At 36.0% G+C, this 19,673-nt stretch overlaps 2 protein-coding genes across 2 annotated transcripts; one reads left to right on the plus strand and one right to left on the minus strand.

Moving 5' to 3' along the window:
* Positions 1-2,372: 2,372 nt before the first annotated feature.
* On the plus strand, positions 2,373-9,675 carry LOC116116075 (citrate synthase, glyoxysomal; the record flags this gene model as incomplete). Its single annotated transcript, XM_031402179.1, has 10 exons — positions 2,373-2,456; positions 3,082-3,144; positions 3,309-3,418; positions 3,609-3,728; positions 3,809-3,884; positions 4,051-4,124; positions 4,260-4,380; positions 8,408-8,505; positions 8,592-8,715; positions 9,286-9,675. Coding segments are annotated over 10 exons (1,002 nt in total), but the record flags the coding sequence as incomplete, so codon positions are not given.
* A 5,747-nt stretch (positions 9,676-15,422) lies between these two features.
* Positions 15,423-16,717, minus strand: LOC116116081 (putative CCR4-associated factor 1 homolog 8). The gene is made up of 3 exons (XM_031402192.1): positions 16,707-16,717; positions 15,745-16,133; positions 15,423-15,679 (listed from the first exon to the last, which is right to left on the minus strand). The coding sequence occupies exons 1-3, from the start codon at positions 16,715-16,717 to the stop codon at positions 15,423-15,425; spliced, it is 657 nt and encodes a 218-aa protein (XP_031258052.1).
* Positions 16,718-19,673: the final 2,956 nt, after the last annotated feature.

Below are 19,673 nucleotides of genomic sequence, written 5' to 3' on the forward strand. Positions count from 1 at the left end.
ATCCCTCCACCAGCCTCCAACCAAGGGCCACGCCAAACACTACCTCAATAATACCCCACCCAACTATGTAGTCTTGGAAATAGATCTTGGCAGCCCCAAATTGTGAGAAACCGTAGAGTTAAGAAGGACTTCTTCACTTGGTAAGATCCATTGCCCTCTTCCTCACAACCCGTTTGATCAAATTCACCAAGGAACAGCATCTTGACAACCCTCCCAAGTACCATTATTTCTTTCCCTCACCAGGTCATGGTGGCCTCCAAGCAAAGTTTCCCAATCACATACATAATTTTTTTAGTTTATATTTACTATAGATATGACTTATATCTCATGCCAAGGTCGACCACATAACCATTAACATATCAAGAACTTGGCACCACATGTTTCTAGTAAAGGTACATAGAAGAAGAGATGATCGACTGATTCCACATTACTAGCACAAAAACAACAAGTACCATTCGAAGTAACACCAACCTCACGCTTACCTTTGTTGCATCGTGTCTTTAATGGCCAGCCAGTATGAAAGAATCCATAGGAATTGCCTTCGGGAACTACAATATGATGCCACTCCACCCAATCTTTGTGGATCTTAGTTCTTCCTAAGCCACTTAATACTAAAAGCATCCAAAGGGTTGGTTTCCATCTAATACGATCTTTATTAGCCAAAGGAAAGAAATCCACCATACCTTTAACTTCCAAAAAGCCGAGGAGTTTGCCACCGACCATTTCCACCTAGAACCATCACAAATCTCCCAACCTTAGCATAATAAGGAAGGCTAGAATCATAAACAATTCTAGGACCATACCTACTAACAAGGGGGCCTCTGGGGTGCCAATTATCATGCCACAGGTGTTTCTCCCCATTGCCATAATGTAAAAGATCCTATCTCTAACTTTCCCCTCAATTTCAAAATACTTTCCAAGCCCAAGAAGCATGCAAGAATTGTGATGTCCGGAAAACTTTTTTGCCCAGTAAAATACTCTCTTACCCACTCAACCCAACTAGAGTCACTTTTAGCTTGAGTTATATTCCAAATATGTCTCATCATAGGCGCTCGGTTCCACTCTTTACTTCTCAAAATTCCAAGGCCCCTTTCCTCCTTAAGGACACACACCTCCCCAACTAACTTTGGGCTTACTACTTTTCATCTCCAAACTCGACCAAAGGAGTCTCACAACTTGCATCAATATCTTTATGAACCTAGACGGGAGAATGAATATAGAGGACTAGTAGACTGTATACTTGAAAGGATGGATTTGATTAGAATAACTCTCCTCGCATAATAGAAACTTACCTTTCCCTGAGCTAATTCTAGCCAAGATTTTGTCTATCAATGGCTTGCAATCAGCATGCTTACTTCTTTGTGATAAGCGGCACACCTAGATACTTCATTGGGAGCGTGCCCTCCACAAACTCAAAGATTGAAATAAGGTCTTTTTTTTCTTCATCTTTAACTCCAGAAAAGACATGTTACATTTTTGAATGATTAGCTTTAAGGCCTGCCCAACATGAGAACTCATCTAAAGCTTTCTTCATAAGATGAGAGACTCCTCATTAGGATGGCAAAATGCAGAAGGTCATCTGCAAAACAAAGGTGGTTATCTTAAATTTTTATGTCTCCAATGGTACCTAAAATCCTTCTGGCAGCCACTCTACCCAATAATTGAGACAGAACTTACATGAGATAACATAAAGATATGAGATTGGGTGCCCTTGCCTCAATCCACTTGAACCTCCAAAGAGCCCCGCAAGCTCCCCATTCACGACAATACAGTATCTAGGGGTAGTGATGCACTACTCCACCCAACGAATAAATTTTAAAGGAAACCCAATCCAAGCACCTCCAAAACAATGACCCATCTAACTGAATTGTAAGCTTTCATTAAATCCACCTTGAGGGTACATCACTTTTCCTTGGCTGACCCTCTATCATAATGGGCAGCAGCTCTTGGTTATGTAAGACGTTATCCACTATTTTCCTCCCCAACACTACTTGGCCTTATTTATGAATTTCGGTAACACTCCTTTAATTCTATTTGCCATTATCTTAGAAATGCATTTATAGATGGTATTGCAGCAAGAAATAGGCCTATAATCATTGCAAGTAGAAGGGTTCTCACCTTTGGGAACTAGGGCAATTATAGCACAACTGATTTCCCTAACAAGCTTATTACCCGAATTGAAAAGCTGCTGAATCCTCAACAACATGTCACCCACCACATTCCAAGCTTTGAAAGAAAAGAGCACCAAAACCATCCGGCCCAGGAGCTTTACTTTTATTCACCTCAAACATTGTCTTGGTAATTTCCTCTCTTGAGACTCAGCAACCATACCATTAGCTTCATCAACCGATGATTGGATCACTTAACCCTTTCATGACGCACACCCGATGGGAGTGCTCGTCAGTGCCATGAGTGCTCTTTCTGTCTTTCATCCTGATGCCAATCCTGCTCTCAGGGTAAGTTTGCACCTTTTTGAAGTGTGGCACCTGGTTGAGCACTTCTTGAATTTCAGCAAAAGGAAATACTTACATCTTTGATATAAGTCATTGAGGACTAAAAACAATGTGTCTGTGGTTGGTTGAAATGATAGAGTAAACGTTTTCATCCCCTAGATATTTATGGTAGACATTATGATGTTTTGCAATAATATCTTCCCATGGCATTTCATCGATCGGATACCTTAGTTTCTAGAGTTATCCACCTTGTACATGAATTTTGGTATCTTAATTTCTGTTGAGTATGTCATTTTATGTTGGAATACCTTACTTTCTGGAGTTATTACATGAATTTTGGTATCTTAATTTCTGCTGAGTATGGCATTTAATGAATGAAATACCTAGTTTCTAGAGGTATCCACCTGTTACATGGATTTTGGCATCTTAATTTCTGTTGAGTGACCCGTATAGGGCATGAGTCTTTAATGATTCAAGATTTTCGCCAGATGATTATGTATATTAAAATACGTGTGTGTGCGCGCGTGTCCCTGTGCTTTTTTTTGAATTATTATTATTATTGTTTCTTTTATGGTTCTGTGAGGCTTGTCTTTATACATTTTGATCATGTATTATTTTGTTGTTGCAGGGCCAAGATCTGTACAAGTCAAAACAAGTGAGAGACAAACAAATAGCTCGTATTCTTGGCAAGGTTTACTCATTCAATTTTACTACATTTACTTTGCCCTTCATTAAACTAAATCTAAATACATTTTATGAATTTGTTTTTGTTTCATCACTTGTTACTGATCATCAATGTCATAAATGTGCGGCTTAAGTTGCCTGTTTAAATTTAAATCAATGTTTTCTTTGTAGGCGCCCACTATTGCGGCCGCAGCTTATTTGAGGCTGGCAGGAAGGCCTCCAGTTCTGCCTTCCAGCAATCTTTCTTATGCTGAAAACTTCCTATATATGCTTGACTCTTTGTATGTTCTCCATTCTTTCTTTTAATTATTTTGTTGACTTAAATATACTGGTTAACTGTGCAAATTCAATTTATATCACTTTAGAATGATATGCAAACCATGGCTCTGATTAAAGTTTATAAGTATTTTTTTGTGTATGGGATTTGGGGCCACCTTAAAACTAAAAAAGTTTCCTCCATAAAACTTGCAGAGGCAATAGAGCATATAAACCCAATCCTCGACTAGCTCGTGTGATCGATGTTCTCTTTATACTGCATGCTGAACATGAAATGAATTGCTCTACAGCTGCTGCTCGTCATCTTGCATCGAGGTAGGCACTATAGATCTCAAACTCAAATGAGATGAAGCGGTCTTAAATTCTTCTCATGTACTTTCTGCTTATCTTTGCAGTGGTGTTGATGTATATACTGCTCTTGCTGGAGCTGTTGGAGCCCTATATGGTCCTCTTCATGGTGGAGCTAATGAGGTAAGCATATTTTTTTCTTCATAATAAATTTCATGCTTGGAAGCAGTAGTCCTGTGGTTACTTAACTTTACAATGAACAGCAATAGAAGTATGCTACTTTTTAAGGAGTTAAAGTTGCTCTTTCTCTCTTCTTCTTTAATGCCCTTCGCCTTTTTGATTCTAATAGGCCGTGCTTAAGATGCTGAGTGAGATAGGTACTGTTGACAATATTCCTGAGTTCATTGAAGGTGTGAAGAACAGGTAATTGTTGCCTGTTGGTAACATCTGTCCGTCTATCTCCTGGGCAGGTTTCAATGGCCTGCTCTACATGCAATATGTAGTAGAAATTTTCTTTTTCTAGTTTTTCTGATATCTTATACCAATTTTTTTCTCCAGAAAGAGGAAGATGTCTGGTTTTGGGCACCGTGTATACAAAAACTATGATCCCAGAGCAAAGGTCATTAGGAAACTAGCAGAGGAAGTATTTTCCATTGTTGGTCGGGATCCTCTTATCGAGGTGTTTTTTGCTTTCCATATATACTTATCTCTCTTTTTTTTTTTTTTTTTTTTTGGGGGGGTAATTAAATATTCATTAGAAAAAAGAGGAAGAATTTACATAAAGGCCGTAAAAACATGGCCAACCTACCACAGGACACTCCTTGGGTTAGGAACAAAAGAACCAAGTACTCACTACGACTACTAATTAATTGCTAATCCAAGCAACTAATTACCAAAGGAAAACAAGCAAAGCACCACCTCAATCAAGGCTGCCAATACAATCAAAACAACGCGAGCACAAAAACTCCCAACCCAATACAAACCCAAAAACAAACCAAACCACAAACAAAACACTCCCCAACAATCAAAAAGGGAGAACAACTACACACCTCCTCCAACAATCCCACTACACTTAGAAACCATACAAAGCAAGTACAAGGGATACAAACTAAATGCATCCTCTGAAACGAGGCTGCCGAAACAAACAACAGAGAAAGTGAGAAAGACAAACAACACTTCCACGTCCATCAAGGCGACCAATCACCGAGCTTCGAATGAACCATATCCCAAAAACCAAAACACCTTCCAAGGGCTGAACAGAAGCTATCCCTCCACCAAGCCTCCAACCAAGCGGCCACACGCCAAACACTACCTCAATAATACCCCACCCAACTATGTAGTCTTGGAAATAGATCTTGGCAGCCCCAAATTGTGAGAAACCGTAGAGTTAAGAAAGGACTTCTTCACTTTGGTAACATCCATTGCCCTCTTCCTCACAACCCGTTTGATCAAATTCACCAAGGAACAAGCATCTTGACAACCCCTCCCAAAAGTACCTATTATTTCTTTCCCTCCACACATGGTACACGGTGGCTCCCAAGCAAAGTTTCCCAATCACATACTTAATTTTTTTAGATTTATATTTACTAGAGATATGACTTATATACTCATGCCAAGGTCGAACCACATAACCTAATTAACATAAATCAAGAACTTGGCACCACATGTTTCTAGTAAAGGTACACGAGAAGAAGAGATGATCGACTGATTCCACATTACTAGCACAAAAACAACAAGTACCATTCGAAGTAACACCATACCTCACAAGCTTATCCTTTGTTTGCATTCGGTCTTTAATGGCCAGCCAAAGTATGAAAGAATACCTAGGAATTGCCTTCGGGAACCACAAGATATGATGCCACTCCACCCAATCTTTGTGGATCTTAGTTGCTTCCTAAGCCGACTTAATACTAAAAGCATCCAAAGGGTTTGGTTTCCATCTAATATGATCTTTATTAGCCAAAGGAAAGAAATCCACCATACCTTTAACTTCCAAAAGAGCCGAGGAGTTTGCCACCGACCATTTCCACCTAGAACCATCACAAATCTCCCCAACCTTAGCATAATAAGCAAGGCTAGAATCATAAACAATTCTAGGACCATACCTACTAACAAGGGGGCCTATGGGGTGCCAATTATCATGCCACAAGTGTGTTTTCTCCCCATTGCCAATAATGTAAAAGATCCTATCTCTAACTTTCCCCTCAATTTCAAAATACTTTTCCAAGCCCAAGAAGCATTGCAAGGAATTGTGATGTCCGGAAAACTTTTTTGCCCAGTAAAATACTCTCTTACCCACTCAACCTAACTGGAGTCACTTTTAGCTTGAGTTATATTCCAAATATGTCTCATCATAGGCGCTCGGTTCCACTCTTTACTTCTCAAAATTCCAAGGCCCCTTTCCTCCTCAAGGACACACACCTCATCCCAACTAACTTTGGCCTTACTACTTTTCATCTCCAAACTCGACCAAAGGAAGTCTCACAACTTGGCATCAATATCTTTATGAACTCTAGACGGGAGAACGAATATAGAGGACCAGTAGACTTGTATACTTGAAAGGATGGATTTGATTAGAATAACTCTCCTCGCATAGGATAGAAACTTACCTTTCCCTGAGCTAATTCTAGCCAAGATTTTGTCTATCAATGGCTTGCAATCAGCATGCTTAATCTTCTTTGTGATAAGCGGCACACCTAGATACTTCATTGGGAGCGTGCCCTCCACAAACTCAAAGATTGAAATAAGGTCTTTTTTTTCTTCATCTTTAACTCCAGAAAAGAACATGTTACTTTTAGAATGATTAGCTTTAAGGCCTGCCCAACATGAGAACTCATCTAAAGCTTTCTTCATAAGAATGAGGGACTCCTCATTAGGATGACAAAATAGCAGAAGGTCATCTGCAAAACAAAGGTGGGTTAGCTTTAAATTTTTATGTCTCCAATGGTACCTAAAATCCTTCTTGGCAGCCACTCTACCCAATAATTGAGACAGAACTTACATTGAGATAACATAAAGATAAGGGGAGATTGGGTGCCCTTGCCTCAATCCACTTGAACCTCCAAAGAACCCCGCAAGCTCCCCATTCACGACAATAGAGTATCTAGGGGTAGTGATGCCCTACTCCACCCAACGAATAAATTTTAAAGGAAACCCAATCCAAGCACCTCCAAAACAATGACCCATCTCACTGAATCATAAGCTTTCATTAAATCCACCTTGAGGGTACATCACTTTTCCTTGGCTGACCCTCTATCATAATGGTGCAGCAGCTCTTGGTTATGTAAGACGTTATCCACTATTTTCCTCCCCCAACAAAAGGCTACTTGAGCCTTAGTTATGAATTTCGGTAACACTCCTTTAATTCTATTTGCCATTATCTTAGAAATGCATTTATAGATGGTATTGCAGCAAGAAATAGGCCTATAATCATTGCAAGTAGAAGGGTTCTCACCTTTGGGAACTAGGGCAATTATAGCACAACTGATTTCCCTAACAAGCTTATTACCCGAATTGAAAAGCTGCTGAATAGCCTCAACAACATTGTCACCCACCACATTCCAAGCTTTTTGAAAGAAAAGAGCACCAAAACCATCCGGCCCAGGAGCTTTATCTTTATTCACCTCAAACATTGTCTTGGTAATTTCCTTGCTTGAGACTTCAGCAACCATACCATTAGCTTCATCAACCGAGATGATTGGATCACTTAACCCTTTCAAACCATGAAAATTCCTACAAGTTACCTTTGAAGAGATTTTCATAAAAGTCCGAAGAGATTTTCATAAAAGTCCACAAACTCTTTCTTGATTCTCCCAACATCATTAGTAAAGCTACCATTGCCCAACTTCAAGGAAACAACTCTATTCCTTTTCCGCCACCCATTCACTGATTTGAAGAAATAAGAAGTATTGGAATCCCCTTCTTTTGGCCATTTAACTCTTGACTTTTGCTTGGCTAAAGACTCCTCGGCCTTGGAAAGTTTAAAAAGCTTTGAAACCTTGGCCTTTTCCTCTTGAATGAGCTGCTCGTTAAAAGGATCTTCCCCCAACAACTTTTGGGAATCAATGAGTTCCTCCCTAGCCTTCTTCTCCCTCTTGGATATATTCCAATACTCCTTTTCATTTAACAATCGGAGATTGTTTTCAAGGCCTTAAGCTTAGAAATAAGTTTAAACATAGGGTTACCATCCACTTCCATATTCCAATACTACTTGTGCCTTTACTTCATGCACACAAAAGTTTTGAAGGAAAAGAAGTTAAAAAACAAAAAAAGGGTTAGCTTTACCCTGAAATAGGAAAGCAACTCACTAAATTATATATATCCGCAAAGAACAAAAGCTGATTGCTGCTGTGTCTTCTGTAATTTGTCAATTATTCCCTTGTTATTACAACATTATTGTCTAGATATTATGCTCTGCCAAAGATCAAATTGATTAGTAAATTATGAGCTCTGATGCATTTTTCTTGAGGAAATAATTTTATAATCTGGCTGAAAATTGAATTGAGAGCCATGTGAATAAACCTTTTTAAGGTCTTGTGTCTGAAAATTCCAGGTCTGTGTCTTTTTCTGGTCAAGGGAGTAGTCTGAATTAAATATAATATGTTTATTCTTTGGTATTCATTCTCTGTGGTTTTTCTTGAATAGATGCTTCTAATGAAATGTATGCTATGATTGAGCACATATGCATCTTTAATACTATTTTGCAGGTAGCTGTTGCTTTGGAGAAAGCTGCACTATCTGATGAGTATTTTGTTAAAAGGAAGTTATATCCAAATGTTGATTTCTATTCTGGATTGATATATAGGTACAGAACGAGTTATAATTGATTATACTCTTTGTTGCTTTCTCTGAGCATAAAATGGATTTAAAAGGCATTAAACTTGTTATTAGGGCTATGGGATTTCCAACGGAGTTCTTTCCTGTACTGTTTGCCATCCCCCGCATGGCTGGGTACTTGGCTCACTGGAGAGAGTCTCTCGATGATCCTGATACGAAGATAATGAGACCACAGCAGGTTTGTTTTTCATACTTAATTAAATCCTGATTTTGAAAATTTCCTCTTGTTTTTTGATTCAGTAGGAACAATAATTTTTTATTCTGTTTATTTGTTTATCTTATCTATATAATTGAAGACCAATGAGATCATTTGGATGTCTGTGTCTGGCCAAACCATAGATCCATGAGCATGAAGGTCTTATATGTGATCAACTTAAAAATCTTGATTAGAAGAGAAAGGGCACCTGTAGTTGTAATACCCATTTTTTAATCTACCTCAGCGTGATACATCCACAGAGCATGCTTATGTGAGAAGTCTGGTTAGATTTGGTAGTAAATTTTGCTCTGTGGTTGTCAAGAAATGAAACAAAAATATTGAAAAGTAAAAGATCACGAGTTTGTTTTTGTGCAAGGTGGTTGAAACGTATAATCACTGTGATCACTAGAGTTTAAAACCATTTCGAAATTTAAAATTGTTTCAGGCACCGTCTTGGATTCTCACTTTTCATTTAGTAGTGAATAAAAAGTGTTCACCACCCACACAGGACTTTCTTTTTTTTCTTTGGTTGCTTTAATCTATGCCCTTCAGGTTTATACCGGGGTTTGGATGAGACATTATATGCCACCGAATGAACGGATGATGTCAAAAGAGGGGGACAGGCTTGGTCAAGTATCTGTTTCTAATGCCACTAGACGAAGGTTGGCTGGCTCCGGCAAGTAAACATTTTAAATTTATGAATAACATCACGTAGAAGCAAAATAAGTGGTACGAATAAATTTAATATTGTTTTTGATAGCTTTCTGTTTGAATATCCTCAACAAAAACAGGAAGTTTATAATGTTCTGTTGCTTAAACTGGAGACACATACGCAGTATTTGTATTTATGAACAACTGTTGCGGTTTGGAATTCCTATAGCTGTTTGTACAAATCTTGTAATTGTTTATTGGTTTCCCCTTTGCTGTTCTTCTTTCTCTCCATTGCTTTGTTTAGTTGGCGAATTCTATTGATAAAGTCTTCCCTTTTTTATTTTTCACTTGGGCCATCGCAAAGATTTTTACTTAATTAAGACTTATTTATGAAGAAATTTTTGAATGAATGAAAATGTTTTAAGCTTCAAATGAATATAACAAGAGAAAAAATTCAGTAAAACAATAAAATCAACCTTTTTAAGTTCGCTAAATATTATCAACTTCTAAATGTCATAAAAACTAATGTTTGAAAACTTGAACCAACTTGGCCGGTTTAATCGGGAACTTGCCATTGAGCTGGGCGATTAGGGTGAAAAATTGGTAATAATATTTTAGGGCGTGTTTGGTTTATTATTTTGGATAGGTTTTGGGGATAGTATTGGATAGTTAGATAGGAGAGTATCACAAGATAAAATTTAAAAATTTATTATAAAACCTTAAAGGTTTGCTAATTTAATAAACACCCCAATATATTAAAATATTATAAAACGACAAAAACATCTACCACCTGCAGTGCCAGATTTCGGCTATCACCGTCGGAATCTGATCGGAAAATTGCGTTATGACACAGACCAGTGGATTTGGCTGGAAAAGGCAAGATCTAAGGTCGGTTGTGGCCTTCGATGGTCGGAAAAGGCCATCTTTGGCCGTTAGCGACAGCCAAATCTTTCGCCGTCAGCGACGACCAAATCTTTCGTCGTCGTTGTCTATCAACGACGGCCAAAGAAATGGTCGTCGCTGACGGCCAGATCTGGCCTTTATCGGCTATTTTCGGTGGTTAGATGACTATTGTGACAGATTTCAGTAACCACCGGCGGTGGTTGTTGGAATCTGGCAAGTATTGTGGGTGGGGGTGTTTTTGTTAGTTTTTAAACTTTTTTCTGGGGGGTATCTAATGAAATTAATAAACATTTGAGGTCTAAAAGTAATTAAAAAAATAGATTAATATTTTGGGAATAATGTGCCAAACAATATTTGAAGAACAGGATTGAGAATATGGATAAAAACAATAAGCCAAACGCACCCTCACCTGTTTTGACCTGCGATTGGATCGGAATTACGGTAGTAAACCATCGGTCCAACCAGTTTTGGGTCAAAACTAAATCATTACATTTGTATTTTACTAAATCCCTGACTCTTTTAATTTTATCAATTCCGATTCCTATCGACATCGCTTCTTGAGTTCTTCGATCTTCCACGATGTAACTTTATCTTTTCTTTGATCGGCCACAATTCTTCCAGAGTCAAACTTCGATCTTTGGTTTCTTCGGTTTTCTTTTTCGATCGACCACAGTTCTTCTTCCACAATCAAATCCGTCCATCGTTGGCCGTCGAGGTTTGCGTTTCTTTCCATCTTCACTTCATCTCAGTTCAAAACCGTTTGCGTTTCATTTCAAACTGGAGTCTAGCTACCAGATTCGCGTGGCCTGGCACAGTATTTAACGTCGTCGATTGGCCCTGCTTGGCATTGCAGTAAATCGTCTCTTCATCTTCACAACCACAACAAAAAGCGCTGGTAGCCCGTAAAATTTTATTTTATTTTTTGTGTTTCTCCACGCCTCTTGGCTCTCCAATGCCTTTTTGTGTTTTCCATCGTGGGTTTATGATTGATTTTAGTAGATGGAGGAGATGGAGTTTTGGTTATGCTCTACTGGGTGTACTGGTATGTTTCTAGTATCCTGTTGGCTGCAGGTTCATTTTTGCTGCTTCTCTGCTGGTTCTATGTTGTCCAATGCTCTTGAGCTTCGCTGGTTGTTTATGGACAGTCCCACAGGTTTTTCTGTGGTTGCGTGGGTTGTTGTTTTTTTTTTTTTTTCTAATTTTTGTTCTTGGTCTGGGGATTTCAACCTGGACTGTGTAGCTGCTTCTGGCGCTTTTGGTGGTGCCCTTTAGGCTAATTGTTGTCTGGTCTGCTTGGTGCAAAGGCTTTGTAGCTCTTCTGGTTTTGTTTTTTGTTTTTTTTGGCTGCCTTCCCTGAAGTTTTTTCTAGGATCTTGGTTTTTGAAGGGCTCTACTCCTTTTGTTTGTAAAATTCTTTATTCTTTATCTTATTAGTGAGTTAAACAAAAAAAAAATGAGATAATTTTGGTGGGGTGATGATTACAGACGGTTGGTGGCAGTGGCGGACCCAGGATTTTGTTTGGGGGGGCCTGTTGCTCCGCCACTATTTGCCAATCAATTAGTGAAACATAAGAAAATAATCTCCAATTCATAAGGAAACACAAGAAAATTTTTAGTGGAAAAAACCCTTTTGTGTGGGAAAAAAAAAAAAAAAAAAAAAAAAAACCATGAGAATCTAACGATCCACTTAAATCCAATATAATCAAAAGAATTTACAATAATCACAAATCCACCAAAAATATTCTACACAAATTTAGAGCTCAATCACAATTCTAACAAAAGTAAAATACATAAAGGTTTACAAAGAGATGGATTACAATCACTCCAAATCCAGATCCAGACGTTAACATTCTAACCCAACGTCTAGATTAAAGATCCACACATCCTCTGTGTATTGACCCAAAAATCAAGTTAAAATGGTATATCTAAAGATCTAAATAATATAAATATTGATTATTTAAAAATGAAAGCAAGTTAGAATAGTATACCTGAAGATCTTCAATTTAACACTATTTTCCACCTCATTATGTTCTGAAAATGTTCAATGATATCTTCATTTTGAATTGTAGCAAAAACTTTCTTTTCAATGTAAACTACTAAGCAATTGTTCATCCACTCATCTCCCATTTGATTATGCAAAGTATTCTTAATAAGATTCATTGCAGAGAACATCGTTTCAACTGTTGCAGTAGCCACGGGCAAAACCAATGCTAATTTAATAAGCAAAAAAACTTTGTCGTGAGCAACTTCCTTGTTAAACTCAACCATTTTTTTTGCAAGATCGGCAATCCCGTCAACATGAGTGAAATTGGCGTTGGTGCTAATATCCTCATAATAGTTTTTAAGTTGATTATCGAGCAACCAAATATCGTGATGAGGAAAATCAGCAGGATAAAACTTTGCAAACTCAAGTAATTTGACTTTGTTAAATGCAGCAAAAGAGTTACTTGGATCAAGAGATGCCATACACTAAAACAACCTCATATTTACTTCATCAAAATGATTATTGAGTTTTTCTTGAATGTTATCTAAAATTGTGTACATCAATTCCACCTTAAAATGATGTTTATTCGTAATTAGTGCAATCCCTCGTTTTGTCCTTCCAAAATTATCTTTCATATTCTCCGGGATTGGTATGTCATTATCTTTACACAGATCATAAGCTTCTTTCAACAATATGTCAAAGCAAGTGTCTTCATTTCTCGATTTATGCAATCGAAGCTTCGAAATTTGTACAAACTGCATGGCATTAAGAAGATCTTGATCTTTTCTTGGTAATGCTTGTGGCATTAAGTAGAGTCACCATCAACATTTTTTGTTGGACTTTTCTTCAATCTCTTGAAATAATTCGATATCATAATCTTATTTGTTAATGCTTTGGATTCCAAATTTGATAAACATATAATGAGTTAGTACCAAAATGGGATCCCAAAAATAAGAGTCAAAGATATTCCTATTAAAAAAAAAAAAATAATTAATTTAGCAACTTAATTAACTTTCTATTGAATAAGATACATGAACAAATCATGATACATTTAAATACATGATACATGATACATAAGCCATATTTTAATTTAACACACTATATATGATACATTTAAATATTTAATTACATCCAATGAGAGATGGAGGCCATTCATTTTTATAGATTAGGCGCCCATAATTTGTGAGGTTTAGAAAGGAAGTTTTAAAATAAATTCAAAATTTAAAAGAGCAATGTCTAGCCACTAAGGCAAACCAGAGGGTAAATCATGTCTTCACAAAGACAAGAACCGAACAACTTATTACAAACCAGCCAAGTATCTTGACACAAAAGCAAGCCAAGGGTAAATAAATTCATAATCAAAAGGATATGTGTCCGTGTGTGTCTTTTAAAAATCAGGAGACTAATATTTAAAAAGACAAAACCTCACTTTTATATTTTTTTTACTTTTTCTTAACCTTTAAAAAAAACTTTACACATATTTTTTTTTAAAGTTGAGGGCAGGCCCAAAGGGCCTGGGTTCGCCCCTGGTTAATGGTAGAATGAATTTGGTTTTCATCAATGAACTTTTATTAAATAATTTAAATAGTAATACTACGAACATCGACGCTTTGCACCGAAATGTTAAACCGAATAATGTGTTACTCAAGTCAGATGAGTCATGTAGCACGTTAAGAAATATTTTGTACCGTTCATTTGAAATGGACTCTCGTCCATGCGAAAATGAAAATGGACGTATATGGATGGGCATCCCTACTTAATGGACGGGTGCCCTATTAATTAGGGACGTTTGTCCATATTTTATGGACGGTCGTGCATTACAAATGGACGATTGTCCACTAATCTGGGTGAATTCTTATACCGAAATAACTATGGACGTGCGTCCACTTCATATGGACGCTCGCCCATAAAATTTTGAAACACAATAATCGACAGTCGTCCATAATGTATGGACGACCATCCATTTTATATGGACAACGGTCCATTTTATATGGAAAGCTGTCCATACACAATGGACCAGCCGTCCATTTCTCTATCTTAAGCTCTCTTTACTGCTTCACAATTTTTTATTTACTCTGAAAGAAGTGTAGTTTGGAAATAATATGTTTAACTATAGTTCAACCCTTATCATCCACCATTTTTGAAAAGTTGTCAAGCGTGTCAAGAAGATTATACTAGATTTAATTAACAACATGCATGCACTTTTCTCATCCCAGGTCTGTAGCCCCTATGACCTTCACTAACTATTTTCCTCCTCTTGAAGGGCCCTTTTATAAATGGGGAGAAGGTGTCTGCAGCAGATTGTCTTTGGCACCGAACCTATATCATCAGTGGGTGGTTTTGTGATTTTTATAGATGAGTTATCCTTGCCATCTTTTTGTTCTTTTCTGTAGGGATACAGAAGAAAAGTAATATAGAAAATTCTTTTGGAACAACACTTTTGAAGGAATAATACGGAAATGGACGAGCGTCCATCTAAGAGGGGATGCTCATCCATTACTTTTGTTTTTAAATTTTTATTTTAATTTAAATAATGGACAGGCATCCATCTAATAGGGACGCCTATCCATTGAATATGGACACTTGTCCATAATATATGGACAGTCGTCATGATTTTTGTTTTTAAATTTTTTTATTTTAAACAATGGACGGGTGTCCATTCTAGGTGGACGCTCGTTCATGGTAAATGGACGCTCATCTATTTAAAATGAACGGCCATCCGATAATCACAGACGTTTGTCCATATTTGATGGACGATCGTTCATTTGCGAAATATTTGTTAACATGTTACATGGTTGCGTCTACTCAGTTGACACGTCATTTGGTGCAAAATTTCGGTGCAGGTCTTCGGTGTCCGTAATATTATTGTAATTTAAAACATCATTTGCTAATAAGTTTTGGAAGTCATGGTGATGTCATCGGTCTGACTGACTGTCGATCGGACCAGTTCGACAGATCAACCTGGAAACCGGTCACCTGATTGGTTGTTGACCGAGTTCGTTATGAAAACATTGATAAAAACTATGATCAAATTGCACAGGGACAAAGAAACCAACTGGATGATGATCAAATGGCTAGAATAGTGAACGATTGCTGGTCGTTGAAGAACTACTGATTGGCAAAAACGTGGGACGATAATCTTTATAGGTCTTCACTTGTTTCTTGTGGTTATTCCACAAAGAAATCCATCAAAAATTTCTTCTTCAAACTTGTAGCACTCCATCATTCTCGCATATGCAGTCGCGATCAGTAAACTATCTGAACTGGCGCTGTGAGATTCACCTATCCATTTAATTTTGAAAACATGAGCAAGCTTAGATAAGCCTAACTCTCCGTCCTGTAAACCTTCACAGTGTTTTGCTACAACTTCAATGTCGAAAACCCTTCGAAAATACTCAGCAGCCTTCTCTGCAAAAACTTTATCCAAGGGATGGTTATTAGTTAACAATTTAAGCACATAAGCGTAGTCATACCATCCATGAAAAGTAACCCATTTGAAGAGATGGTGGTCATGCTTGGGTCAACCTCAAAAAATCTAGACACAAATATGTTCATGGGAATTCCATCCTTCTTTATTTTGTCAAAATCAAGTCCATGTTTCTTAACTAAACGAATGGATGGCTTTGCGTAAGTGTCTTTCTCCAAATCAAAATCTGAGAAATTGAATTCCCAAGTACCACCCACAATGCCCTCTTCATTTGATAAAGTGATGCCAAATTGAATGATGTTGGAGTTGTCCAAGTTGTATTTGAGATCATCATAACTAGAGATGGGTGTTGGGTGGGTTGGGGTTGGGGATGGGAATGTCGAGGAATCCCCATCCCTATCTTGTGCTTGTTGGGGATTTGCAAGTAATAATCCCCTGTGGGGAATTTTCCCCAAACAGGGGTAATCCCTATGAGAAATTTTCCCCGGACGAGGGATTATTTCAAACTTTTTTTATATTGATTTTGTATAATTCTTTTGCGATAAACCATTGAACATAGTAAAAAAAAACTTAATATAACAATATGATTAATACTTTTTTGAAATTTAAGAAAAAATTGGTAAGGGGGTATAAATCAAAATCAAATAATAAGAAATTATTAATATAATTAGAGATACATCAACAATTCAATATCGTAATACACAGATCAAGTCTTTGTAATTTGTAAACCATTAAATTAAAATAAAATAATGTTATTCTCAAACGAAGATACGATTCGAAATTAAAAAATCCTAGTTGTATTTTGATGTTTAATACAATATAAAAAAATTTAATTAAATATTATAGAGAATTAAGAAAAACATTTGACATTTTCATATAATAAAACTATATTCAATCTTAACATAATTTACTTGGTGAATTAACATTTTTCATATATCGATTTTATTATTTGATGACCGAATCTTAACATTTTCATTGATTCAATCTTAAATTTATTTTCTTCAATACTTCATCTCCATCATGGAAGAATTAATTTATCGCTTTTGTGAAATTACACTCTATGCCTTTAATTTATTTTTATTCCATAATTAAAATATGCAATAATATATTTCTGATAACAATCACAAATTTTGATAATTTGATACATGACTTAAAATCTTAAATCATGAGATTCTAATTTCATACAAAATCTATTAAAGATAAAAAAAAAAAGTTTTTAATAAATTTGAAGTAGACTGGCTGGGCTCCAAGGGGCAAGTCCACGTTGAGGCAAACTACATCCCCATCATCACCCTATCCTTGGGGCGAGGATTTTTTCCCTATTCGTCCTTGCCTTGTTACTCGAAAATTTCGGGAATCCCCACCCCAAGCGGGGCGGGTCCTCGTTGTGGCAAGTCAAACGCCCATCCCTAATCAAACAGACACCAATAAGGTATATCTCTTGGCGTGCTGCGAAGAAAGCCAGGGAACTCAGTATCGATAAAATCACATTACAATGATGTAATGCACGATCCAAAGAAGAAATCTCTTGATGAAAATTATTTCTCCACATGAGTCTGATCTCCATGACACTTCATTAAAGAATGAATGAATAAAAAGGAGAACGAAAAAGAAAATAAGCACGAGAATACAAACGAGAAAAGATAAAGAAACTGTCAGCAGTGTGCAGTATAATTCTACTTAGAGGAGGAGGTTGAGTTTATTTCAACTATTTTACAAATTTGGTGGTTTCCTAATTCTAACTCAGAAGAGTAATGTTATGCTTACAACGAAGTTGTATAAATAAGTCATACAAACAGATAAAAAATAAAAGATAAAGTAATTATTTTACATAAATTTTGTGTAATTTTTGTCTATTTATATGACTAGTTGTATGACTCAGTTGTAAGTAAAATATTATTGAACTGGAAAAGGCTCCAGTTTGTTTCAGTTCCATGGTTCTCACTTAGGTTAATTTACTATTTTATCCCTAATATATCCATTTTCTATTTTTACCCAGTGATGCTGTTGGGCTCTCACCTTTTATCTAATTACACCCCTTTTATTATTTTTTTCCCAGTTTTGTCCTCTTATAAATTGACTAATTTAGACAAATTAAAAGTAATAAGTACAATCAAGATATGACTAATTTAGACAAATTAAAAGTAATAAGTACAATCCAGATATGCAATTAATTATGAGAAAATCCCTAATTTCCATTCCAAATCATAAAACCTTATTTTAGATTAATATTTTTCAGTGCCTACCTCAACTTGTTTTCCCTTTTTTTTTATTGGTAAGAAAAGAGTATTATTAATTGATGTACAGATACTTAAATTGTTTTTCAAACCTCAATATTTATGTTAAACTTCTCCAAAATTACATACAATCTTGAATAAAGAAAATATTTAATTGTAAATAAAAGATAAATTCAACAATATTCTATTTTATAATCAAATTAATTATAATAATTTTCAAAGATAGATAGTTCTCTTATATGTGATTTAATCTCAAAACAAGATTTCTTGAAATAAAGGTTTGATAAAATATGAGATAAATAGTTAAATTATCGACAAGAAGGGTAACTTCGAAAATATATATGGGGTTTATTAAAATATTTGGATAAATCTAAAATTTTCAATGGGATTTTTTTTTTAGATGTGGGGTTTAATTAATATGATAAGATGTGGAGGACAAATAGTATCACTCTTTTACCCATGACTCAAATAAAAATTTATAATTTTAGCCCAAGTCTTATCTTTGGATTTTCTTTTTTTTTTTTTTATCTTAAACGGCAATGTAATTTATTCATATATAAGTATTTTTGTCTTTATCTCATAGTATTGATCTTATGAAAGAATATTAATAGAAAAAACAGAATAATTTTACTAAATAGTTGCTAAAATCAATGGGATCTACCTATATGTATTTGTTTATTTGAGATTTGTGATAATCTTAGTGGTGTAATTGCAATAAAATAAACTAGCAGGGACTGAAGGAGAATAGCAGAATAATGAGGGTTGAAATAAGAAGCTTTTATTAACTTTTTCTCTCAATTGAGTTGTGTATATAACGAATAAAATAGGTTTAATTTAGTCTTTCCTCACCGACCCTGTAAACCCCACCAATACGTCCAAGGGTAAAATAGTCTTTTCCTTTTTATGTGCTAAGTTAACTACCATGCATATGCCTTAGGGGTAAAGTGGTAAAAGAATGATGATATTTTTGTTGGCTTGACAAGATAAAGATGATGAAGGATTAAGGAGTAATTAAAAGACAATTGTTAAGGGCAAAAAAGGGAAATAATGTTATAGGACATTAAATGCAAAAGACAAATGTCACATGAATAATTCTTTAGCAAAAACAAAAGAAAAAAGAAAAGAAAAGAAAAGAAGATATTAGATGGTATGGGTCGGCCAACATATGCCTTCTACCACTTTTCTTTATCTTCTTCAAGTTTTCTACAATCTTCCATAATTTTCTTCACTACTCCATTAAAATTTCAAGTCTCTTAGTTGCAATCTCTCAAGTGTCTTATATTTCTTCCTTTACTAAGGATATTAGGAGGAAAAGGGTCAATTGGAGATAAGGAGGAGGAAATTTGCAAAGGAGTGTGGTTTCTTGACATAAGGTAAGGGAAACCTCCCTTTAATAGGAAATACGAATTAGGTTTTTAGGTTTAGTATTAGGGAACCTTAATTCTTGTCACACAATAGCAATTGAGCTTGGTTTGATGCTATAATTGATAGATTTATATGTGAATTATAAAAACATTAAAGTTTGATGACAATCAATGGAAGTAGTTGTGACATGGGTTTTTTTTTTTAACATATTACAAGGGAGGTTATTATTGATCATTTAATATGTTTTCACAGGGGAGAACGGTTAGGAAAGGTTAGAGAGTAAGTGGAGGTAAATGGGTAAGGAAAAGCCCTAAAATAGGCATGTTATCATGGTTGCCCTGTCACAGCCGTGACCTTCTGAGTAATTTTTGAG

This window comes from Pistacia vera, unplaced genomic scaffold (assembly GCF_008641045.1).
Source record: "Pistacia vera cultivar Batoury unplaced genomic scaffold, PisVer_v2 Contig1229, whole genome shotgun sequence".
Classification (NCBI taxonomy): Eukaryota; Viridiplantae; Streptophyta; class Magnoliopsida; order Sapindales; family Anacardiaceae; genus Pistacia; species Pistacia vera.

Coding starts and splice junctions, on each gene's coding strand:
- LOC116116081 (XM_031402192.1), bottom strand. Junction 15,680..15,744: donor TGGGTTACTTTTCATGGATG/GTATGACTACGC, acceptor AAGTTTTTGCAG/AGAAGGCTGCTGAGTATTTT.